Source organism: Staurois parvus, unplaced genomic scaffold (genome assembly GCF_062004578.1).
Source record: "Staurois parvus isolate SC_StPar_1 unplaced genomic scaffold, SC_StPar_1.0 ptg000421l, whole genome shotgun sequence".
In the NCBI taxonomy this organism is placed as follows: Eukaryota; Metazoa; Chordata; class Amphibia; order Anura; family Ranidae; genus Staurois; species Staurois parvus.
The window spans coordinates 629668-656835 of NW_028318217.1; the positions used below are offsets into that span (position 1 = coordinate 629668).

Here is a 27168-nt window from a genome sequence, read left to right on the forward strand (position 1 = left end):
CCTAAAAATACACAGCAGACCCTTATCCCTGGTGAGGGTCTGGTATGACATCAAGGGGAACACCGCACAAAAAAGGAAGGGGTTAACATGAGCAACGATCAAAGGGTTAACTGTGTGCTGTGTGTTTCACTATAAGCACACTGCTTTGTATGGCTCAGCTATGCAGAGCCATACAAAGCAGTGTGCAAGAGCAGACAGGGGAGAGATCTGTATTGTTTACCTACAGTTCTCTCCCCCGTCGAGAGATACACGGAGATCGCTGGGTGCTGGTGGGGAATCACCATCCGGGACCCGGTTATTGACAGCTGAGGCTAGCTCATCCACCCCCTTTCCTGACCTGCTGGGCCGCATGCTCAGATAGGGGCCTGGTATGGATTTTGGGGGGCCCCCCATGTAATTAAAAAAAAAATGTTGTTGTGGGAGTTCCCCTCAAAACCCATAACAGACCCGAAGAGCTTGGTATGAATGGGGGGGACCCCACGCTGTTTTTCTTTACATTTTTGAAGTTCCGGGCAATGCCGACAATTCTCTTGACATTCAGCTGTCAGCAGGGAACCCCACTGACAGCTGGAACATGAATGAATGTCTCGCTACTACATTACCGCGTGACTTCATCATGGAACTCAGGCCGGATTTTAGTCGCATGAGGGCTCAATTCACTAAGATATCGCTTAGTGAATTGTCCCCTCTGTTCGAAGTTCACGGTCAAACTTTTGTTAGGTTCAAATGTTTGACCGCGAACAGAACGGGGGGGGGAGTTCGGCCCATCATTATATGTAAGTGCCTGAAATAAATACATTTGGCAGCGATTTTTGTGGCAGTAGTCCGGGAACTTCTGTTGCCACTGCCTGAACGTGCCAGCAAAGTTCCAGTGAAAATATATATTGATGACGGGGCATATTTTATATCCCAGCGCCCCCAATATCATCGCCAAGCCAACCTGTCTCTATTTCTCAAGTTCTGTATTTGGGATATCTGATGTCCCTTTAAATTAATGACAGGGTCATACAGTGCCATCTTGTGGTTGCTTTTCAGAATGCTTCACTTGGTGAATTCCAAGAGCTACCGTCTAAAAACAAGTGAAATGGATTGCAACAATTGAAACCAGTGAGGCTTCATCATCCACTCAATGAAAAAAAAAAAAAAAAAGGAGCAGAGAATTTATCTGGTTGCTGGGGGGCAACAAGCCCTACATTTGGTTGCGGTTTTCCTGTCTCTGCGTTTTATATTTTGGCATTTACTTTGCAAAAGATGACTTATTTTCTGGGGAATGGTATTGATGAATCATCGATAGAACAATCTTGCTTGTGTGTACAAAAGAGAAGCCATGGCAGGAAAGGAGTAAGTTATTTATTAACTATTTTTCCAATCTTGTGACTGATCCCTCCCAGCTGGTGAAATGTCAGATCAATAATGTATGAACATTGACCAAGCAATAAAAAAAAAAAAAATACCTTGATTTATTATTTACAGTTAAACTTCAAAACATATAAAAATACAATTACATTGAATTATGTGCTCATTAAAGTAATAAATACATTTTCTGGATATAACTTCTATACACACCTGGTTATGTCTTCATTCCCGGAAGAGATGAGTTAACCCGGCAAAGTTCAGTTTTCAGGAAGTTCAATAAACCAAAGGGGAAGTCCACAAATGACGCAGATAGTGCCAAACGCTTTCAAAATCTATGGGATTAGAATCTGACTACTTTTTATGGCCTTTTTAAAAGTATAGAATGCAAACTTATGTTAACCCTTTCACGCCCAAGGGTAAAACAAATGTTAATACCTAAGCACAATTTTGCAACTTTGACATGTAAATCTGTACATATCATCACAACTACTTTGTATATCCAGGTGAATTATACCTTGTTTTTTTAAGGACAAATTGGGCTTTCATTTAGAGGTAAATGGTAATGGATATCTCCTGATTTGTTTTATTATCAAAGATAAACTTGGCCAAAATCGTAAAAAAAATTTTTTTTTTTTTAATTTAGCTCTGTGTTTATTTATTTTGTTTGTTTATCAAAGGAAAACTGTCCCAAAACAGTAAAAAAACTTTTTCCAAATCTATCTCTATATTTCTTGTTACTACCATAACCTACCACCATAGAACAACCCAAAATAAGTCCCCCTGCTCCTGACAATCACAGCGATACCACATATGGGTATGTTATTTGTTGTTTGTGTCCGTAGTACGGCCCAGAATCAATAGTACTCATTCTGCTATTTTTTATCCTATCCTAAAACACACTGACACTGACACTAACTGACACTCATTTAAAAATGATTTTAAAAAAGTCCTGCCCAAAATATACTGTCACTGACCTATGACCCTAACCTTGCCTTTTGACCCTTACTTGACCCAAGCACTAACCCTGACACTGACCTAAATCAAACCTTGATCTAGGTATTGTTTCTTTAGTTTTTCTTTCTTTCTTTGTTTTTTTTACACACAGGTATTTATTTATCTCTTTCTGCAAGCAGAGCGATATATACAATGTATCTTTCCTCTCCGTTCAAAGAGTAAGAGAAAGAAAGGGGTGGGCTTCACAGTGACCTATTACTGTAATAGCCAATCAGAGGCTATCACAGTGATCAGGTGACGCCTGAATCGGGATTTCAAGGTTGCGATCGTTAGTACATGCTATTGGTCACTGTGAAGCCCGCCTTCTGCTGAGGCCCTGGTCTCCATACTGGGAGCGTGCTGTGAGGTGTGCTCCCAGTGCAAAGACAGATACGCATATATGCGGCCCCATGGAAAAAAGCCCAGTCCAGCATATATGCATACTGTCGGTGTGAAGGGGGTTAAAAAAGGCATGGATACATGGACACCGCCATTAGGGACATGGACCAATGCAAAAAAAAACCCTTAAGCAGAGACAGGATCTTTAACGGCAACGTTGAAAATACAAAAATATTTGAAATTTTTTTTTTTTGGGACGCCTTAAAGCTGGATATGAAATTATGGAACAATACAATGTAACCCTTTAAGGCTTTGTTTAGACTGGAGGTTGGGGAATGGCAAAAATATGCAGTTGAGCCGCCTTTTTGCCTCCCGTCAACTGAACCCTCCCTCTTAGGCTGCAATAGGCAGTGGATGGGGATGTCTACATGCCACAGACATGATGCTTCATGCCCATGGCAAACCTGATCTGATATGTAGTGATTGGCCTGCTGAATGCTACATATTCAATAAATAGGGAAGCACCACAGACATCCTGCCACCATGTGCAGTGCACGTGGTTGTAGCGCTTTTGTCAACACAAATTAGGTTAGAACAGGTGGTGAGTTGGAATGGTATTGCTTCCTCACCGCTTGTCAGTTGTCTCTGCAGCATAGTCCGAGCATGGATTGGACTTCAGAGGCAAGAATCATCTTGTTGAAGGACAAGAGCTTCTTCCCCACATCCCATCCCCCAAAAGAAATGTGGGGTTTGTGGTGAAGGGGAATTCTCAGAATCTGGAAGCCCTCTGTATAATAAGGAGGACACAGATATCCACCCTACCATCCCCTGGGGAATGACCAACAGGTACATCGGTATCAATTATTATTCATTTAAAAAAAAAAAAAGTGAAATGTAAGTAAGCAAAAACAACGTGTAAAGTGCCCATTATTACTCATTAAAAAAAATCTAAAATACAATTATAAAAAAGTGTAAATAAAACTATTTAAACAATGTCTCCCAGTGTAAATCCCTTGTGAATCACATTGTCTAGTAATGTAGTTCTATCTGCAATCATGATGACCCAACACCTAGAAATGTTTCCCCATTGCCTCAATGACCTGCTGCCCAACAATGTTTCCCTGTCACACTACCGCTGCTAAATGACAGATCCCTGGCTTCTGTATATTAACAAAGCAGCTGGGGATCCCAGGAGATGTTTTGGACCAAATATAGTCATGGCCATATATAGTCAATGATGTCACCTAGGATTCCCGGCAGGCTGGTTTACATTTCACCAGCAGTGACATCATTGACTAGATATGTAAACAAAGCAGCAGAGGACCCAACTGGTGAATTGGCCAAATTGTTTGGAGTTTGAACTATGAACAGGCTTGGCTTGGGTGGACCTCATTATTGACCTGAACCTTAATCTCATCCCTAAATACCTGAATCATTTCATTTCCTGCAGTTACACTCCCACTAGGAGGAACCTGCGGTGCAGCACAACAGCTTACAATCTTACACAAATCTACAGTATTCCCCCTCCCATAACTGCTCCTGTAGCACGTGCCTGAGTATTCCTTCTGAGCAAAACGCCAGTCTGGCTTGAGTTTGTAGGATTTTTTCAGCTCTCCAATGTGAAATGTCCCTTTAAGTTGTGGAGTCCTTCCAATAATCAGTAACAACACTTGTGACCTGACACAAACAGAGACCCTAACTAGCTAACTATAGGCCTGGATTCAGTCTCAAGGCACCAACACTGAAATGAGGTGCGTGCACGATCTTACCAACCCGGGTCTGCTTTTCATCTACTGGTGACTCTGAACAGAACAAATGTCTCTCCAACAAGCATGAGGTATCACAGTGTATGTTGCTTTGTTCCTCTGCTCTCATCAGCATTCCTGGCAGCAATCTTCCTTTCTTTGAACAGGATCAGGGTCTTGGACACGATCAGCTTCACTTAGCTGCAGCTCTGGTTACTGTGGGATGCTTTCACACCTGGATGCCATCAGATTCTCTGCTCACACGGCTCCAGCATTCACCATCCTCCAAAACATGGCTTCTCTCTCTCCTCTTCCTGTTCTCTAAACTCAGTGTGAAAACCCCACCTCTTCATAAATATAGAAATATCTATGCAGTCTGAGGCTGTGTTAGGAAAACCGTGGCATCTTGTGGCTAAACCGCAGAATGTCAGTCCAGAACATTTAATTTACTCCACACAATAATTTACTCCACACAAACAGTGTTCAAACCATGAGAGCTGTTTCCCCATCTCACACAGGCGCCATATTGCTGCCAAGTTCATCCCCAAGCTGCCATGATCTCACTTCCACACCCACCCTACTCACCAGATTTGGCCTCTGCAGACTTTGCCCTCTTTCCAAGGATGAAGATCCAGCTCAAAGGTTGCCTTTTTGACAACATTGCAGAGATCCAGTGCTAATAGTCGAAGGTGCTTGACACGCTTTGAAAAGAAGACTTCCAGAAGTGGCAGGAATACTGGGAGAGCTGTATTGCTGTGCAAGGGGACTATTTTAAAGGTGATAGTGAATAAACATGGGTAAATAAAGTACCTTCTTGTAAACAAGTCTCAAAACTTTTTGACACCACCTCGCGTTACATCGATGCAAGCTGGAACATGTAATGGAATTTAGTAAAAATATCCATACCAGGTATTCATGTTTCTGTTCATGGTATTCTCCCACCCTAAATTAGGAACTGTACACTCACAAGTATATTACTTTATTCATACATGTAGCATGTACAAATGCTGGTTTTATTGTTCCTTCACTAACACATGATTTACATGCCACTTTTGCTGAGTAATTGCTTTATTTTACTGAAGCTCTCCTCCTTTTCTTGTATCCATGCAGTCCGCCATGTTCTCACCATGGAAAACGTTTCAGTGTGCGGCTCTCCTGTGGTCTCTAGCCGCATAGTTGGAGGTACAGATGCTTTGGATGGGGAATGGCCCTGGCAGGTCAGCCTGCAGTATGCTAACATACATGTCTGTGGGGGCTCCCTGATCTCACCGCAATGGGTGCTGAGTGCAGCACATTGCTTCGAAGGGTGAGTGTATCTCCTTTTCCATCCCTCCGTAGTTATGTACACCCATCAACAAAGAAGATAGTAGGCTACCATTGCTGGCCACTGCTGACTTCTGATGTTGATGTTGATTTCTTTTCATGCACTGTCAGTGAGTACACATTTAATTGCTCTTGTAACATTTACATTGCCTATTTTACATGTTTATATACAGATTAGTAGGTAATTTCTCGAGTGGCTGCATTCTATACCTTTGATGAAGATTTGCTGAGGTAAGAAGAGAGGCCCAGTCGTTGAGTGAAATGGTTTTATTAATCAACCAATGTCACCCCCAATCACTGTGTGGCATGGACTTGTTGATATCCCTGTCATGGCTTTACTTATCAACTAAGACATATGGTTACCATGTGGCTCTAACACAATGATCACATTGCTTTATTTGTAAACAAATCCAATGTAGGCTACTGGTGCTGACCATTGCTGATCCCATGCTGATGTCAATGCTTTTTTTTTTAATGTACTGTCATTGAATACACATTATAGTTGCTATTGTAACATTTGCATTGCCTTTTTTACATGCTTGACCTACTGTATTCTATACCATGCTGGTTGACTGGTGAGAGAAAGTTGAAGTAAGAGAAAGTCCAATATTTGAAAGGGTTTTATGGATCAACCAACGTCACACACAATCACTGTGTGGCAAGGACTTGTTTACAAACAATTCCATGTCCTCAGCATGGTTTATATAGTCACAGCCATGGATCAGGTTTGGAGACCAGTAGCTATATCAGTAGAAAGGCCCCCACCAACCAACAGGATACATATACAAGCAGATGACCCTGGCCGACCAAGTCTAAGCACTTACCGGTATTCACCAACACTGCTGATGGTGGAGATGGGTTTTGTTGCATGTTAGTACCAGGTCACAGTCCTCAGGATCACCCCACCAGGAGGTGAGCAATACAGGGTCCAGTAGCAAATATAGCACTTAGGGATCAAGCAGAAGCATAGTCAGTAAAGAAGCAAATGGTCTGTAACAAGTGGTTGTCAGTTAGGATCAGGCAGAAGAGTAGCCAAGGAAAAGGCTAATGGTCGGAAGCAAAAATACTGATGGCAGCAGGAGAGACAAGAGTGAGCTATTGATTGGAAAGAGAGCAATATTCTAGCAAACAGAAAGTGCAAAGGCTTGGCTTAAATAGGAAGTTATGGGAGGAGCAAAGAATTCAAGGTACAATAGAAATGAGGTTCAAGGCAACATTGTTCAAGGAATTGATCAGAGAGCTATCCGGCATCTCAAGTGGCTCAGAAAGAATCGATACTACCAGACACAGCCGAGGTTGCAGATCCAGGTCCTGAGATTATGTGAACCCCCAATGTTAGCTCTAGCATGATAATCACACAGCTATATTTGTAAACAAATACATGTGGGTTATTGTTAGAGATAGCACTGAGTTAAAGTTACCTGGACATCAAGCCAAACCTTCGCATTCGTTTTGGATACAGTAGAGAAGAGTAGAACCCCAACAGTGTATGGGGCTCCATTAAAGAGATTTACTCTCACTTCCTTCATTGACAACATTTTACCAGGCAGGAAGCGAGGGGAATGCTCCAACATCAGTACAGACCAGGGGCGGACTGACCATTCGAGCACTCAGGCAATGCCCAAAGGCCCAGGGTCAGTAGGGGGCCCCATAAAATGCCTCTGGTAACTTTTTCAGGCTTTTTTGGGTGTGTTTTGAGTGTGGGCAAGGACACAGGGGCCCCATGATCTCCAATTGCCCAGCGGGCCCCATGAGTTGTCAGTCCGCCCCTGCCACAGACAGAAACAATGCTTTTCTTACTAGAGGGGAAGGCATGAACCCCCCCAGATTTTTTTTTTCTGTTTGCAGATGAAGGTGAATGTTTTGTTCACCTTTATATATCATGATGATACTTAATATGAAACCATATTCTCATGGAGCAATAGCTGGGTGTAAAATGCCTTTCAGGGATTTCAGGGAGGTTCCAACAAAACAGCCAAATGTATCATCATTTTTCCCATTGTTCTCAAGAAACGTTTGGCGATTGCGTTTTTAACTTTTGATCCAAAGATGTATGCTTGGCAGAGGAATGGAATAAATTAAATTGTTTTTCAACAATAGACGCTGGATCTGCCCACCTCTTCGGATCCAGACTGACTGTCTTGCCTGAAGGGGGAAAGAAAACGTTTGATGGTAGTTTTGTTTGATGAGGACCTATTTGTACACCTCAAGTTAAAGGGAAAATATTATAAAAAATAAAAATGGAATGATTGGTTTTTATCCACATTTTGTCAATCATTATTATATATATATATATATATAAAACATATATTCATTGACTTAAACCCAAAAACCCACAATTATAGTGAAAAAATCAAGACCCAAAGAGATTACCCAAAAATAAAAAATATAAAATATATATAAAAGAACAAAAATAAAATAAAGTCCCAATATGCAAAGTGTCCAAATAATGTGTCCAAACAAAGATCAATTTCTTGATAGGAAGACGCTTCCTACTCCACTGAAGAAGATGCAAATCAATCACAGGTGCTCTTCAAATACCTCAAAAAACAAAATCATCAACATAGTATATTACCTTTTAAATCCCAGAACTAAAGTGCCACACGTGTATCATGCAAAAAAAACACTCCAGTGTCACAGCACTCGTGAAAAGAAAATTAATAAATATCACTGCAAACTATATATAAAGTGCATAATTACCCTAAAACAAACAGATTCCAGCTTGTAATCAACCACATATGTACAGAGTGTCCTTAGATTGGTATCTTCTTGTTCCTCAGGACCTCACAAACAGACCAGGAATCAGTATGTGAATTATAATCATATATAAAATTTATTGTAGCCACTTACATATAAAAACGATAAGATCAGCAAGACAGCATCAAACTCCTCATGCCCAGTATACGATCCCCTTTCCGTGTGTAGAGGGTCTCCCGATCACCAGGTAATTCACCCTTGCTACTCCTATCCAGCACTATCACTTTGTAGCTCTGGGGGACACCTGAAGTATTCAGGATGTTGACAAAGTCCGGAAGAGACGAAACGCGTCCAGGGCACGTGACGTTCCCGGAAGTGCTGCGGCAGCCATTTTGGATTCTGGAATCCCTGTGTGTCGGAGGTCTGGAGAGTAAACGGTGCACTTCAGGTGTCCCCCAGAGCTACAAAGTGATAGTGCTGGATAGGAGTAGCAAGGGTGAATTACCTGGTGATCGGGAGACCCTCTACACACGGAAAGGGGATCGTATACTGGGCATGAGGAGTTTAATGCTGTCTTGCTGATCTTATCGTTTTTATATGTAAGTGGCTACAATAAATTTTATATATGATTATAATTCACATACTGATTCCTGGTCTGTTTGTGAGGTCCTGAGGAACAAGAGGATACCAATCTAAGGACACTCTGTACATATGTGGTTGATTACAAGCTGGAATCTGTTTGTTTTAGGGTAATTATGCACTTTATATATAGTTTGCAGTGATATTTATTAATTTTCTTTTCACATGAGTGCTGTGACACTGGAGTGTTTTTTTGCATGATACACGTGTGGCACTTTAGTTCTGGGATTTAAAAGGTAATACACTATGTTGAGATTTTGTTTTTTGAGGTATTTGAAGAGCACCTGTGATTGATTTGCATCTTCTTCAGTGGAGTAGGAAGCGTCTTCCTATCAAGAAATTGATCTTTGTTTGGACACATTATTTGGACACTTTGCATATTGGGACTTTATTTTATTTTTGTTCTTTTATATATATTTTATATTTTTTATTTTTGGGTAATCTCTTTGGGTCTTGATTTTTTCACTATAATTGTGGGTTTTTGGGTTTAAGTCAATGAATATATGTTTTATTAGTACTTCAGGGGAAGGATATTGATATGACTTTAAGGGATTTCTGAGGATTTTATATATATATGTGTGCTGATTTATACTTATTCTATTATATATATATATATATAAAAAAAAGAATAGAAAAGGGAAACAAAATATGAATGGATCAGAACCGTGCATACCATGTTATCCTTATTTGTGATAATATTTCAGTAATATATTTTTGATATTAAAAACATTGTTTCACTGTGCTTATAAAGTGGTCCAGTGGACAATAGGAAACATATGATCTCTCCCCTGGAATTGAGCCTTCAGATGATGATGTGGTGCTCAGTTCTGGGTTGTGTCATGATATAGATACCCTTATTTGAAATCTTCCAAGTCCATATAATAGTACGTACTTTATGAATGATGGGCCAACAACAAAAATTGCTGGACTTCCGTTCAATCCATGGGGCCTGGGGATCTGGAGACATTTAGAGAAAAATCCTGTAGGATGGTAGAGGTGTAGCAAAATGTATGCAGGAGCAGCCTTTTTTCTAGTGTTTTTGATCTTCTATGAACACATGACTGCATTGCAGTGTAGAAATGGTCATTAATGGTTTGTGGCACTGAAAAAATTAATTCAAAAAGAAATGTAGGAGCGGATTCCTTGCTTGTTTTATCTCTCCTGGAAGGGTGCCATTATTTGATGATCTATTGCTCACCCTAAGGTTGTATTAAATCACTCAGATGCGGATACCCTTATGCAAAATTTACTGATCCTTTAATTAATTTTGTGAAGGGGTAAATATTCGCAGATCCCGGAGACAGCCCTCTTTTATAAATTCCTGGATAATGTTCCTAAAAAGTCTCATAAATTGATCACCTATATGTTGTTGACAACGAGAATGACTATAGCTAGACATTGGAAGCAATCGATTATCCTACTTGACTATGTTAACCCTTTCACACCTAAGGGTAAAACAAATCTAAATGCCTAAGTAAAATTTTGCAATGTTGACCTGTGTTAGTAAAACTGTACATATCATCACCACCACATTGTACATCCAGGTGAATTATACCGTGTTTTTTTCAGGACAAATTGGGCTTTCATTTGGTGGTAAATGGTAACGGATATCTCCTGAATTTTTTGTATTATCAAAGGAAAACTGGCCCAAAATAGTATATAAAAATATTTTTTTTTAAATTTAGCTGTGTGTTTCTTGTTACTACCATAGCCTACCACCAAAGAACAACCAAAAATACATTTTTGGCAATCACAGTGATGCCATATATGTGTATGTTATTTGTTGTTTGTACTCATAGTACAGCCCAGAAACAATAGTGCGCATTTTGTTTTTTTGTTTATTTACCTAAAACACACTGACACTAACTGACACTGATACCTTTTTTTTAAATACTGACCTTTGACCCTGACCCTTTGGCCTTGACCTTTGACCCTGGGCTTGACCCTTACCCTGGCACTGAACTAGATCAAACCTTGATCTAGGTATTTTGTTTTTATTTTGTAGTTTATTTTTTAATATGTATTCATTTATTTATTTATATATTTTTTTTACAATTATTTTTTTTCCCTCTATGCCAGGAGTTAGAGAGATACAATGTAAAAAAAAAAACAAGGGGGCCGGGCTGTACAGTGACTGATCACTGTGATAGCCAATCAGAGGCTATCACAGCAATCATGTGACCCAGAATCAGGAGTCCCGAGTCCTGATCGTTAGAACGGGACCCAGGGCTCTCAGTGACACCAAAGTCTTTGAGCCGGGAGCGTGCCATGGGGCGTGCTCCCAGCAGAAAGACAGGTACACAAATATTTGTCCCCACGGAATAAAGCCCAGTTCTGTGAGGTCGGATATTTGTGTGACGTCGGCCTCAAGGGGTTAAGAATACATTGAACTGGATTATGAATAATGACAAGCTCACCTGTATACTACACAATAATACTAGACAATTTGACAAAACATGGGACCCGTGGATTCAATATATTTCTGTGCCTTAATGTCCCTCAACATGACCCTCTCCTTCTCTTTCCTCTTCTCTTTATTCCTTACTATAATTTTCTCTGTCTATTAGGGTGGCTCATGCCCAATCCTTATATATTCTACATTTGTTCTGCTTAAAACGGCAATTAGTCTGTGTGTAATCTTAGGTCCATGAACAATGGTCTTCCCCTTTCCCTTCCACTACGCTTCCTACCTTCCCCTCTCCCGGCTCCCTTCCTAGTTCCCTCCCTCTTCCCTTCTCTACCCCTGTGCCAGTCCCCTATATATGGCAGATATGTGTTATGGACCTTGGTCTGGATTATCCAATAATTACTCTACGGAGTTCTTCATCTCTGGTAAACTGTTTTATATTCGATAAACTTTGTTATTTGCGTTTTGTTGTAATCTATGTATTTTAACAGGACATTGATCATTTGTATTACCTGTTATTTGAAAAATTGTTCAATAAAAAATGATTGAAATATAAAATCTACCAATCCATATAATAACACCTACATTTTGAATGATGGGTCATCAGCAAAAATCACTGGCCTTTCAGTCCAATCTATGGGGCTCCAGGATCTGGGGATATGTAGCCTCCCTGGCGATATTCCCGAGTGTAGCTCGGGGTAAAGTGTCAGTACCACAAGCGGTTACCCCCCCGAGCTACACTCAGGCTTACCATGCGGCGCTGCTCCACGATCCCTCAATCACTTACCTTGTCCTGCGCTCCTGCGATGTCCCTCCTGCAGTGTCCCCGGCAATGTCCTCTGGCCGATGCCGGCATCTGTCTTCTGGTTTCCGTTCCCTGCGAGCATCGGGACGTACGGGGGACGGAACTGGCGGGAAATTCAAAAATGACAAAAAGTGACATTCACTAAATTCACTAAAATCACATAGTATTCCATTCCTGTATCAACCCATTTCACATACATGTTGTCCCGAGTGCTTTGTCCGGCGCCCTGCCTGCATTTTTACTGTTCTTTCTGCCTGGAAACTGAGAAACGTCCATGGCGTCCAAAAAGCGTCCCTTTAGGTCAGACGCGGTTTTAGACCGGCTAGAGAACAGCGATAGTAAATCAGAACCACTTGCAGAATTGAGTGATAATGATTCGTGGGGGCAATTCATCATCAGACACTGAAAACGATTCTGCGACTTTGCTCAGCGATGTGCGAACTTGGCGCTATATTTCACATTTCAGTGTTTTTGGTTTTATTATATTATTGAATTACATTTATTATTATTATTATTATATTATTATTTTTTATGACTATTTATTAAATTATAATTTATGATTTCGTGTTTCAAGTTTTATCATACCCGGGATGTTTATTAGACTCTTGTTTGGACAGATTTCAGTGAATTATTCCTAAAAATTACAGGCCTACAATAAAAAAAATACATATTTCCATGCAAAAAAATGTACCGCTTTGAGCACAGAAATATGGACATAATCAGATGGCTAGGGAGGTTAAATAAAAATCCTGTAGGATCTAGGATGGTAGAACTGTAGGGAAACGTATGCAGGGGCAGCCCTTTTCTATCAGTTTGTGGTCTCCTATGACCTACACGACTGCGTTGCAGCAAAGAAATGATCATTAATGGTTCATGGCACTGAAGAAATGTACTTAAAGAGGAATGTAAGAGCAGATGCTTTGCTTGTTTTCAGTCCCCGTCTGCAGTTACAGTGTATTGTAAATAAAGCAATGTTCACACCAGCCTGGGCATGTGGAACTCAGGAAAGAAAAGGCAGAATTATATTTAAATTTAGGATTTTTAAAGTTGCTTTTTTGTTTCCTGGGTGTAATAAAAAATGTTCATTGATTTTTCTTTCACATTTTCCTTTAGAAGTGTGTAGAGGAATGGTTCGATTGTACGGATTAGGAAAGACCATTATTCTAGAAAGTGGTGAAGTTTGTGCAGCAGATGGCACCTTACCAATGATCTGCCCTTGTCTCTTTGTAGGCCTGTGGAGGTAGAGTTTTTCAAAGTGTATCTCGGCCCCTACAAGCTGTTTGTGTCTGATCCCAGCAATTCCGTCAACATAGAAACATTCATTGTTAATGATAAATACACAAAGATTGGTGGCATTGGGGACATCGCCCTGGTTAAGCTGGCACACCCCGTCACTTATGATAACTACATCATGCCGATCTGTCTGCCATTTTCTTCTGCCACCTTCCCCTGTGGCATGGAGTGCTGGGTGACCGGCTGGGGGACAACATCTTACCAAGGTAAGTCTGGGAAAATGGGGTCAATTTACAAGATTACAACTTTAGATGTGATAATGTGGCCTCGTAACTCATTTGCATAAGTAAATGCATGCGGTAAAAAAACATGTCCAATGCACAAAAAAACAAACAAACAAAAAAAAAGACTATGTGCTATTTAACTCAAAATGGAAAACTTTCCAGTAAATATTGCAAACAAAATGCGGTAAGCTGTTAAGTTCAATTCACAAATGAAACAGGAAGTAAAAAAAATGCCATATTTATCACCTAGGTTGGCGGTATCACATTAGCTATTTCTTCAGATGCAGCGTGGGGGTTCCCACCCATTGGATTTGGGTGTTGACCTTTGGGTCTGGTATGGATTTTAAGGGGGACCCCATGCCAAAATTTTTAAAAAATGGCATGGGGGTCCACCCCAAAATCTATTCCAGACCCGACGGGCCTGGTATAGATTGGGGGCCCCCCACGCTGTTTTTTTTCATAATTTTTAATTGCTGGTAAGTCATCATTGTTAAGGACATGGCGGCCGGCTACCCGGCTCATTCCTTAACAACCAGCAACTGTGCGATAAATTACCGAATGAAAAAAATGAGGTAATTACAGCAATACCGATATTTTACCGCATGAGTTATTTAACGCAAAATTCTCAGTGAGTTGCACATTTGCAAAAAGATTTACCGTGTGCGTTATTTTACCGCATTTTTTCAGTTAATATTTAACTCTCAGTGAATTGACCCCATTACTTGACCCCATTAGTTAGTAATTAACTAAAACACCTTTCACCCATCTCATCTTTGTTATTTACAAGCATTAATTTAACTATAGTAGCCACGATTGTATCATGTTCTTCTTCTTGTCCTTGGCTCCTCCTCTGCTGCTGATAGCCAATGACATTTCCTGTTCAAACATTTTATTAATTTTCAAGGGATGGGAACATAGGCATGGGACAACCCATAGACATTTGAACAGAACAATTTGTGAATACTGGTAGCACCAAAATACAAAATGCAGCAGGTTGGATGACTGAAGGAAGCCATAGCTGTATGTAGGCATATTGACACATATATAGGCATAGTACAGTGTTTCTCAACTCCAGTCCTCATGGACCCCCCAACAGGTCATGTTTTCAGGATTTCCATTATTTTGCACAGGTGATTTGATCAGTTTCACTGCCTTAGTAATTACCACAGCTGTTTCATCTGAGGGAAATCCTGAAAACATGACCTGTTGGGGGTCCATGAGACCTGGAGTTGAGAAACACTGGCATAGTACAAGGCGGTTACAGGGGTGCTCTCTCGAAGTTCACATGGGGGTGCTAGGGAAAGAGAAAATAAAAACTAGTGTGAGCGGGAAAGGGGGTAAGGGGGGGGGGGTAGAGTAGAAGTGGAGAGTAGAAAGGGGAAGAGTTGGAAGGGGATAGAGGGGTGGGAGGAGAGCGGTGTGGGAGGAGAGGTGGGAGGATGCCGTAGGGGGGTTCGAGACATATTATAACGGAGAACAGATTAATGAAGCAACAGGGCAGTGAGGTTGGATAAATCAAGGAAGGAGGAGGGAATCATCAAAGTTTGGTGGGAGGAAACATTCCACCCATGGGTTCCAGCCAATGGCATTTCATAAAAATGAGATGTAGAATTTAAATGAAGAAGGCATCATAGAAGAGCAAAGCTGTTAAACCAAGAAAGAGGAGACTTCAGAAAATAGGTGTAACAATGTATAGGGGTTGATTTATTAAAGCTGGAGAGTGCAAAATCTGGTGTGACTGTGTACGGCAGCCAATCAGATTCTAACTTCAACCTATTCAAGGAGGCTTTGACAATAAAACCTGGAAGCTGATTGGTTTCTATGCAGAGCTGTACCAGATTTTGTAAATTTTTTGTAAATCAACCTCATAATCTGGCAAAAAGTATCAAGTGAACTGTGAGAACTAACTTCAAGTGAGAGTTTTTAAGGGCATTGACACTCACTTTTCTTCTTTTTGAGGGCTTTTTCCTGCCCAATTTTATTAAAACAAAAGATTCAACAGAGTGCTAGAAATACAAATCAAGGCGTTTCCCTCGCAGTGGTTTTCAGCATTTCTCTCTTTTTTTTACAAAGAAATACACATTCAACTTTCTGGCTTACATATTCAACACTGCTGCTCTGGCCATACCCCTTTGGACCCTTTTGTGTCTGTGTCCTCCAAACATCTTCTCATAAATTCTGAGCACGCAACTTGCAGCCCCATGCTGCTCTGGCTCCCACCAATCTCTCCTAGGTGGAGCCCCCCTGGCACCTGGACAAAGACCTCTTGTTTGACAGGGTGGAGCCCAGAACCAAGATCAGGTCTCTGCAAACAGCCCAGCACACACCCGAGCAAATAGTGTTCTGTGGTTCTGAAAACCTGGACCCAGGATTGGAGAGTTTCATCCCACCCAGATCTCTAACAAATTTCAAGGCTCCAGGTACCAAAATGGACTTTATTAAACAATGAGGAAACTGAAAAAACAGTTTTCTCTAAATGACAAAAAAAAACCTGGAGACCCCCAAACTGCCTGAATGAGAATCTTGGGTCAACAACTCGTTTTACACCCTGGCCAATATGCAATCCCTAACAATGAACTTTTCCTAGTTACTCCCTTATGGTCTATCACAGTGGTCCCCAAACTGCAGCCCAGGGGCTGGATACGGCCCTTTGCTTGCTTATTTCTGGCACTTGGGACACTTTTTGCCCCACTGTCAGCAACAATGGAGTCTAGTTCCTACCCTTGACACTTACAATGGGGCATTATTTCTCTCACTGACACCAACAATGGGGCACTGTTCCTCCCCCAATACCAAAAAGAGGATAGTGTTGCTTCCACTGACACCAAGACATTTCCTACTCCCACTGGCCTCAGTCCAGCCCTCCTAAAATTTGAAGGACAGTAAACTGGCCCTTTGTTGAGAAAGTTTGGAGAACCCTGGTCTATTAGATACCAATGACATTGTTTTGTACAATTTATGTGCAATAAGTGCAAAAACACATACAGCAATCATGTGAGTTGATCACTTCATAAGCTTCCTTTCTGTGCTACCTATTATCGGTTACATTGTTCCCAGCTATCTCCACTGACTACAGAAAACTACCACCCTAGGTTATGGGGAGTGATGTCACTTTAGGACAGGTAGTGTGTTACAGGCAGGTAAAACTGAAAAGAAATAGTATGAAAAAAAGAAAACTAATGCAGCACTCACATCTAAGGATTAGTAAGCTGTGATTTCTCAGGAAGTCATAGCTGGATCCCATATCCAAGATGATGCCACTGGCAGGGGCGGACTGACCATTTGGAAACTTGGGCACTGTCCGAGGGCCCGGGGTCAGTAGGGGGCCCCATGAGATGCCCCTGGTACCTTTTTCATAGGCTTTTTTGAGTTTGGGCAAGGACACAGGGGCCCCATGATCCCCTATTGCCCGGGGACCCCATGAGTTGTCAGTCTGCCCCTGGCCACTGGTCTAGACATTGCTTCTAATTTGTAGAACTGACTATTGCACAGTGAGGAGCTGGCTGTGATTCCTCAGGAGGTCACAGCTGGATCCCAAATCCAAGATGATGCCACTGGTCTAGACATTGCTTCTGTTTTGTAGAACTGGCTATTGCACAATGAGGAGCTGGCTGTGATTCCTCAGGAAGTCACAGCTGGATCCCAAATCCAAGATGATGCCACTGGTCTAGACATTGCTTCTGTTTTGTAGAACTGGCTATTGCACAATGAGGAGCTGGCTGTAATTCCTCAGGAAGTCACAGCTGGATCCCAAATCCAGGATAAGGACACTGGTCTAGACATTGCTTTTAATTTGTAGAACTATTGCACAGTGAGGAGCTGGCTGTGATTCCTCAGGAAGTCACAGCTGGATCCCAAATCCAAGATGATGCCACTGGTCTAGATATTGCTTCTGTTTTGTAGAACTGACTATTGCACAGTGAGGAGCTGGCTGTGATTCCTCGGGACGTCACAGCTGGATCCCAAATCCAAGAACTGGGGGCCTGCAGCTGTTCGAGGAACAGGACTCCGGGGACTGGTAAGTATCTCATTTTTAAAAGTCAGCAGCTACAGTAGACTTGCAAGAGAATAAGACTGGAGTCACAGACAGTGGAACTGGTAAGAAACTACTGTATATAAATGTGGACACTGATTGCACCTACTTAGAATTGAACAGCCTTTAATGGATGCTGTCATGGTGAAAAAAAAATTGTCCCTGTAGTAGAAGCATTTTTATACTCACCCTTCTGGTGCCCTACGTCTCCTATTTCTCTTTGTTCTAGAGTTAGGACCTTCATCAGTCTCTTTAGCTATCAAAACGTCAGAGAATGAAGCAATGCATAGTTTCATTTTAAAGATGTAGAGCTCAGAGGATAGAATAAGGATGGAACAAGTGGTGGTAGACACAGGTATCTAACACTCCCAGAACTGTTGAATGCCATGGAGTCTTTTGGAGGCTGCAGTGCTGGATCAGGGAGAGGTCTTCTATTACAGGTCTCTACATTACAGGGTCGTTTACGTTACCATTGGCTATATTTCCAATTATAATTACAGACTTTTTGCTATTGCCTTTCAGAAGTACCACCTGCCTCTCTAAACTCATGAGATATTTTGCATAACAGGACATATCTGAGTCTGAGGGGGCAAGGACAATAAGACAGTCAAGGAGCAGCAAAATTGGCCATTTGACTTGACTTCCTTGTCTCCTCTCTGTCTCTTATGTTATAACCCCTCTCCAACCCCTCACCCACCCTGGAAACCACTTGCAGGGCAAAGCTTGCCCAATTTTTAGATGTTTAAAGAATTTGTGTTGTTCAACTTTACCATCTTCTGGCTGATAATGTTCCCCCAGGGGATTCACCTATAGATGGGACCCTCCAGAAAGTGATGACACCACTCATAGATCACGAAACGTGTGACCTGATGTATCACGTGAACAGCAATGAAAGCAAGGATACAGTTATTATCCAAGATGACAAGATATGTTCTGGCTACAGAAATGGGCTGAAGGATGCATGCCAGGTGGGTGACACCTAAAGGGGCTCAGATTGTAGAATTTTGCAGGAATTTGTTAAAAATAGTACATTTATAATTTATTAAGCAACATAATGTATGTAACTCTTTTCTCATAACACCTTTAACATATTGCAAACAAATATTAATAGCAAATCATAGTGTACCAGAGAAACATAACACAGGCAGTGTAGGATGACCCCCAACATAAAATGTTATATTTCAGGGTCAGTCCTTGAGTTATTGTGGGGTAAAAATCAACAGTTGGGTGCCAGTCACTTAAGGCCTCATGCACGTTTGGCAGATAGCCCCGATTCATGAGGCTCTGGTATTTAAGTGCATCATCTATCCCCACTGTCGCAGCCTGTCAAAGTCAACAAGGAGCTGGCAGCTGCTGCGACTGGACAGGGCTGGATGAGGTACTGGGCAGTTCTTAGTGCAGACTGCTTGCCTTCCCTGGCTCCATACTGCTCTAAACATAAGTACTGCTCAGTGTATCCTCCAGCCCCATTCAGCCTCTGCAGCTGTCAGCCTCTCATAGACCATGACGGTCTGCTGGCAATGGACTGGATGGTGTGAAGGTACCTTGCACCTGCACCTCAATGCCGTAACCCCATGCTCTGGGGCTAAACACCTACTGTGTATGAGGCCGTAGACTTTTCTGTACTTTATTCATTCAATAAAAGCTGGAGAGAGGATTGGAGGTTGTGCCGAACCGTCCCTTTGTGATAACATTTTGCCCTTTCTGTTCCGGTTTTATCCCCTTATTAAATGGTCTTCCCATTCTACCCTTTGTAAAGCTGTATATGTTTAGCGACTGTTATGTAGACAGGCATTCTACACTGTTGGTTTAGGGTAATGTGAACTTGTATTCTTTCACTTCTGTAGAATTCATACTGTGCTGATTGCTGTTATGCTGTAGAGTTTTGTTGTGGGTGGGGAAAACCAGGTGCTAGACTGTCTGGTGGGGATGAAGGAGGCAGGGATTGCTGCCAGGATGTGCTGTATAAACTGAGCTGTGTTCAATAAAGCATTCATTCATTCACCCTACACGAAGTTCCAACTCGTGGTTTGGGATATCAGGGAAGGATTATCTTTGAGCTCTAATACCCACCTTGGCAGAGCGCTGGAAGGCTTGTGGGATATCAGGGAAGAATTGTCTTTGAGCTCTAATACCCACCTTGGCAGAGCGCTGGCAGACTTGTGGGATATCGGGGAAGGATTGCCTTTGAGCTCTAATATCCACCTTGGCAGAGCGCTGGAAGGCTTGTGGGATATCAGGAAAGGATTGCCTTTGAGCTCTAATACCCAACTTGGCAGAGCGCTGGAAGGCTTGTGGGATATCGGGGAAGGATTGTCTTTGAGCTCTAATACCCGCCTTGGCAGAGCGCTGGAAGACTTGTGGGATATCGGGGAAGGATTGTCTTTGAGCTCTAATACCCACCTTGGCAGAGCGCTGGAAGACTTGTGGGATATCGGGGAAGGATTGCCTTTGAGCTCTAATATCCACCTTGGCAGAGCGCTGGAAGGCTTGTGGGATATCGGGGAAGGATTGCCTTTGAGCTCTAATACCCAACTTGGCAGAGCGCTGGAAGGCTTGTGGGATATCGGGGAAGGATTGCCTTTGAGCTCTAATACCCGCCTTGGCAGAGCGCTGGAAGGCTTGTGGGATATCGGGGAAGGATTATCTTTGAGCTCTAATACCCGCCTTGGCAGAGCGCTGGAAGACTTGTGGGATATCGGGGAAGGATTGTCTTTGAGCTCTAATACCCACCTTGGCAGAGCGCTGGAAGGCTTGTGGGATATCGGGGAAGGATTGTCTTTGAGCTCTAATACCTGCCTTGGCAGAGCGCTGGCAGACTTGCCGGAAAAGGGGACCATTGGCTGAGACGCATCGCTCCGCACAAGGAAGCCCAGGCGGAACGGTTCCGCCACAGAGGTTACCCAACAAAAGCAAAATATCTCAGATCTTCTGAGAGCAGCAAGGGTATTGGAAGCCATAGTTTGCTTAGTAGCAGCTTCCCCAATGTATGTGGCCCTTTAAGAGCAGCTGTTTGTGGCCCTAATATTTTAGAGGCAGCAATTGCAGATCAAAAGCTTCTTGTATTCTCAGTAGAATCTAGGCCCTTTTCCCTATGAATGCAGTTAGGGGTACCTTAAAAGGTTGAATAAAGAAGTCTCCTGCAATGTCCCTCAGTAACAGCTTCTCTCAAGCTCCCCAGGACACTTTTCAGCATAGCAGACAAATCTGAAGAGGCTTCATACAGGTAGCCACCTTCCTGACTTCTCTAGAGATGCTTCATACAGGTAGCAAAGATACTTGGTATCCTCAGACATTAGCACATGTCCCCCACTAGGGCAAAACCCTCAGTGATTGGCTGAGACAAGTAAACATTCTAAACTCATACATTGTTACTTCTCACACCAACTACTGGATACAACACAACAGCAGCAAACTGAAACAATCCATGTCCTGAGCTTAGGAGAACCATCGAGCACAGAAAACAAACAAAGCTTAGGCTGGCTAGCTGCAAACAACACCAAATTTAGCTAAGTACACTCCAGCATAAGGCATGGTCCCAACATTAACATTCCAGAAGAACAACCTGAATTATATAGAATGGATGGATTTTTTTTCCATCCTGTGGAATACTAAGAAGCCATTTTGATGTTTCTGTTCTAGCTTCATTAGCTGGTAAGATAACCTACCAGTCTCAAGGACAGGAAGCAAGGGAACATCTCCCACTTTGCTCTTTCAAAATTGATTTCCCAGGAATATGCTGAGCACCTAGATCAAACATACCCGTCTCAAACTGGTGCTTATTTGGGGCACACATGGCCTTCTCACTGCTTCTTTGGTGCCCTCGGCAAGTTTAAGAACTTAAATTGAAGGGTGCCCCTGTTGTTCTCAAGTTTATAAAATGATCTGGAGTTATAGACATAATGAAGTCCCTTAAAAATGTATTCCATCAGTTATGTCCACTTGGGTTGGCCATGCTTGACCTAGACAGATAGACACTTGTAAAAGAAAACACAAAAGGGCACACTCTCCTCATGTATTACTGTGGTAAAAAAAATTTATATTTGAAAAAATGTAACAAGTGCATACTCATAAAAGGACCATAAAAACAGATATGGAGCCAAATCTTTCAGTCCCAGACAACTGGTTCCCAGGGGTCACAATAATGGAGTTTAGTCTTTAGTATGATCCTTTCACTAGGTTTAGTGTGGCACCTTGGCACATTGGCACCCCCCCCAGGTGCCAGGTTCCCACCTTATGTGTATGTATATGACACCATGGGGTTCCATGTAGATATGCTTTTGCACATGGGCTGTACAATACCCCCCCAGATGACACCTTCCCCCCTATTCTTTTTTTTTTGGGGGGGGGGGTTGTTTCTCCAGATAGGCGCAATTTACCATTGGCCTGTTTGGGTTTTTTTCCTCCCATTTTGGCCCAGGTCAATAATAATTGGTTATCTATGCAATTTTTAGCGGTTGCTGGTTCCTTCATATACACGTCCATTCAGTACTGATTCAACAAGTGATCTGCATCATATTCATTCATTTTTAATATTTTTATGCATTTTCTATATGTTTTTATATATATGATTTTATAATGAGTTATATATATATAACACACACACATCATTTTCTATATCTTATTTCTATATATTTTTTGTCTCTTTTAACAGCTTACAGTTTTTATCTTTATTCTATATTTTATATATGATATCATATACATTCCCCTTGGTTTTGCCCATGCCGCATGTGTTTGGGTGATCTCTCTTTACCGCCTTCTTTATTGTTAATATATATTATTATTATTATTTTTTCTTTGTTGGTATAATTCCCTGTGTGTGGCCCTTTACTTCTCAGTCATCCCCTTTTGGGAGGTGTAACAAGTGTCACTTCCGCCCTTTTTTGATTGGGACACTTCTGACCTTTCATGACGCACTTTCGTTGCATCTCCCTCTGGACGTGAGGGACATGGCGCATGCGCCTTCAATCGTTTTGAGAGGTGCACATGCACATCAACAGAGGTGCATTTCCAGATATCCAGAATGACGGCCGATGGTTACACGGCTTGCGCCCCAGGCATTCCATGCAACATTCAGTACTCCATGAGGCTGGATAATTGCTTCTCAAGTCTATATCATTGGTGGGATTTGTTGGCGCATCAGTGAGTGATCCACCTCCATAATTCAGTACGTTTCCATATTCCTATTTACATTTAATAGATTTTTGTCTTACAGCTTACACACATCGATGTATATGGCATTAGAGATTACATTTTTTGCAGCATATTCACTCTATGTGGAGTGTCATTCACAGCTTGCATCCAGGCAATTTACCAGCTGTAGGGCGCTGTAGTTGGGCGGTCCCTGGTTTGCCTATTTCCACATGGAGGGGGTGTGGTGATGGTCTCCACATGGTTTCCCCCTATCTATGGGGCATTGGCATGTCTGGATGCCTTAGCTTTGAAGAAGGGAGTCCGTCTCCCGAAGCACGTCAGCCATTTCAACCGTATAGTTGTTCCACAGGACCCCCCCGTTGTCTGGGACTGAATTGGCGCCATGCCTGTTTTTATGGTCCTTTTGTGAGTATGCACTTGGTACTTATTTTCCAATAAAACATTTTTTACCTGGTAATGCACGAGGAGAGTGCTCCCTCTTTTGTCAGTGTTAAGATTCCCCGATCTTCAGAGGATTGTACCCCAGCAAGTGACAGACACCAGGTTTCATTTCACTGTGGAGCATGAAGATTTGAGCACTGGTGTTGTTTTTACATAGATAGACACTTGTAAAGCTGACCATTATTTATGTTTTCCAGGGTGATTCGGGAGGACCTCTGGTGTGTAAAGCCCGTGGCATCTGGTACCAGATTGGAATTGTAAGCTGGGGAGAAGATTGCGCAGCTCCCAACCGCCCTGGGGTGTACACCCTGGTGACAGCCTATCGAGCCTGGATCAGCAGTTACACCGATGTGACATTCATGAATGTGACAGGATTTCCTCCACGACCAGACACATGTGGAGGAGACTTCATCAGCACAAATGACACAAGCAGTGCAGGGACCACTACCTATCCATCCAGCACCGTCACAGGCAAGGCCTACAACCTTTCATGCCACCATCACTGGATGATCCTGGTCCTAGCTGCTCTTCTTTGCACTTATCTATAACCACAAACTGTCAATGGAATCAGAAGATGAACTTGCATTTTGCTATCCTTGTACAAAAAACATACATAACTTGGGTGATATCATACCATATCAAGATCATACGTGCCTCATACTATTCTCATATGTGCCACCATAAGGATACTTTAGTAAGACCAAAGAGCAATGGCCACACTCAACGTTTAATAGCAAATTGCAAACAGTCAGATTTTTGCTTACTATGCAGGTGGGATGTTGATTTATTGCTATACATTCCAAAATTATTAAGAAGTATTACAATGTATGTCATCTATAACCTGTTACAGTCATCTTGTCTGGTCTGCAATTCCCAAATCATAAGAGGAACTCTTAAAAAATAATTATTGATATTGATCAAGCTGCAATACTACCTGAAGTAGGCCTTCACCCTCACCTTCTCACTTGTTTCTTATCCCCTGGTAACCTGGTTGTGGGCCTTGCACAGGTAAAGTACTCAGCCACCCACTGGATCCAGCAGCACCTGCTGAGATCCTCCTCCCTTTTGCTCCATGTTCAGTCCCGTGCTGCCAGCTTAATGCGTGACGTCTTTAGGAAGCCACCGGAACTTCTGGGTTCTCTCCCAATGAATCACCATTAGGCCTCCTGGGATATGTGATGTGCATATTCCAGGAGGAACAGCGGGCAAAGTGCATTTAATCACTTAATTCCTCTGGGCCAATGATGGGCACAGGGACAGAGGGGGGAGGAGTTTATAAACAACAAAAAAAAGCCCCAAAAAGCCATATTTTCATTTTTTCAGTGTTCTTTCCCCCAGGAGACATTGTAAATGTAGTATTTTGTCCTATGTTCCTACGGGCTATGTAAGCCTAGCTACAGGGTCACACAGGGTGCCCTCTTTCTCCCAGTGGCCATGTGACAAAGCAGCTACCAATCAGCACTTGGCGCAGCTCGAAGCACTTGCCTGAGACAAGCAGAAGGACAGGAGGCTGACACATCCCCTCTCCCCCTGCATTTCGTATGCCAGAACATCTCTTGGACAAATGCTTGGAGCTGGAGATAAGTACCAGCTATCAATTCAGCTGTTGCCTTGCTAGCATATGGGTTGGGACTACTGCGTCGTACGTACATTAGGGGTGCCCGGGACCAGTCGAGGACTGCAGTCTTCTGCAAAATCTAACATTAAGGAGGTTTCCCAACTTGAGCTTTTGCTGAATGTAGTAATGAAGTAGAGTTCCTCTGTTAAATGATGTCCCGTAGCTCTACACACGGGGACTTCTACTTATTGCATTCTGAGTGGTGGGACCAGTCAAGTCACCTCCACCAGCCAGGTTACCTCTGTTATCTCACTTCTAGTAACAGAATGAGATCCCGCTGGACACAGCGCAGACCTCATGTGTGTCTTGTGTTAACTCTTCCTCACCCGTATTGTATGGCTAGGCCGAGGGCCTCCATACTGATGGTCTGTTCCCAGTTGCTGTGGGAGATGGACAGCTAGGGAGGGAGCCCAAGCAGAGACCGCCTAACTACCACAGGACTCCTAACCGCGCCCAGGTACCACGCCTATAACTGGTTGCCTTGTGTCTTGAATATGTACTTAGTTACCCTTAACAACAGCCTTGCTCTTCCTTAGCATAGTGAGTTCACACTGTAGGGTGGTGTTCTTCATACCCCTCTAGTGCTTTACAGGCCCAGGTTCTTTTGGGTATACCAGAACTAACCATATGATTGGCAGCCCAGGCATACCTTCCAGTGGTAGAAGTCCATGGTACAAAGTCCTTTCCTGGTGATTCTCCAGTATCCTTGGTGGTGGTGGTGGTGGTGGTGGTGGATACCCAGCATATAGCTCAATAAATACCAGGCTTCCACTGATAGGCCATGGTGAAGAGACGGAAGGATGATTTTTTTTTTTCGATTTTAATCTCGGCCAATCAGTGAAAGTCTTGAATTCATTGATAAGGGTTTTGCTTTTATATATTGTCTAACTAGATCAAAGACCTTTTATAGATCCCTCTACCCAGTAGTGAAATCCAGAACCTTCCGGGAAAAATGCTACAGCTCTTTCGGGAAAACTAAAGCCAGCCATCGTACATTATTATTATAATATTACAAGATTTATATAGCACCAACACAGGGGCGGACTGACCATTTGGAAACTCAGGCACTGCCCGATGGCCCGGGGTCAGTAGGGGGCCCCATGAGATGACTCTGGTGCCTTTTTCATAGGCTTTTTTTGAGTTTCGGCAAGGACACAGGGGCCCCATGATTTTCTATTTCCCGGGGGCCCCATGAGTAGTCAGTCCGCCCCTGCGCCAACAGTTTACGCAGTGCTTTACAATGTAAGGGCAGTACAATTACAATACACATGAATACAGGAGGTGTCAGAAGGCCCTATTTTCTCAGTGAGACTGCAGTAAAAAAATACAATGTAAAAATGTTTATTCTTCCTGATCAGTAAAGCTCCGTTCACACCAATGCGTTTTTTAGTGATTTTTGCAGAAACGCACTACAGTCTATTTAACATGGTTTCCTATGGCATGTGTTCACATCTATGCTTTTTTGCGCTGCTGTGTTTTTGGAAGGGGTCAGGGATCTTTTTAAAAGCAAAAAGCATCATTTTTGCTACAATAGAGTTCAATGGAAAAGCTGCTGAAATGCATGGTAGTGCCTTTTTGCCACAATTTTGCTGCGTTTTTCATTTTTTATTCTGCCCAACAGCAAAAAAAATTCCATTTTAACAAAAAAAAAAAAAAAGAGCTGAAGAAAACGCAAAAATGCAGTAAAAAACACATCAAAAAAGTGTGTAGAAAAACGCAAAACAAACTGAAGAAAATACTGGAGAAAGCAGCAAACGCAAAATGCATTTAGCCCTGGATCACACTTGTGCGGTGCATGTGATTCGCACAGGAACTGAACGGCATTGCTGTACAAACCACATGTGATTTATATGCGGTGCGATTAGATCTGTACAATATGTAAGGCTCTATTCACAAAAACACGCAGGACCCTTTTTTGGTCCGCACTAGAATCGGATCGCAGGGGTATTCACACCTATGTGATCCGATTCTGCACATCGCACCGCGTTTCGAGGACCAATGTGGGGGTGTCCTTAACTTAACACACACACCCGCATCGGCCCGTGTGAACGGGGTGCGATTGTGATGTGGTGCGGAATTTGCACTGAAAACGTTGCAAACT

General features: G+C 42.4%; 1 protein-coding gene across 1 annotated transcript in view; it reads left to right on the top strand.

Moving 5' to 3' along the window:
• Positions 1–27168, top strand: part of LOC149454678 (transmembrane protease serine 9-like) — a 78463-nt gene that overhangs the window by 26279 nt on the left and 25016 nt on the right. Inside the window, exons 6-9 of the mRNA XM_089687217.1 lie at positions 5544–5739; positions 13535–13803; positions 18653–18822; positions 23647–23995. Coding sequence (XP_089543343.1) covers positions 5544–5739; positions 13535–13803; positions 18653–18822; positions 23647–23995 — 984 coding nt within the window. The remainder of the gene's footprint in view (positions 1–5543; positions 5740–13534; positions 13804–18652; positions 18823–23646; positions 23996–27168) is intronic.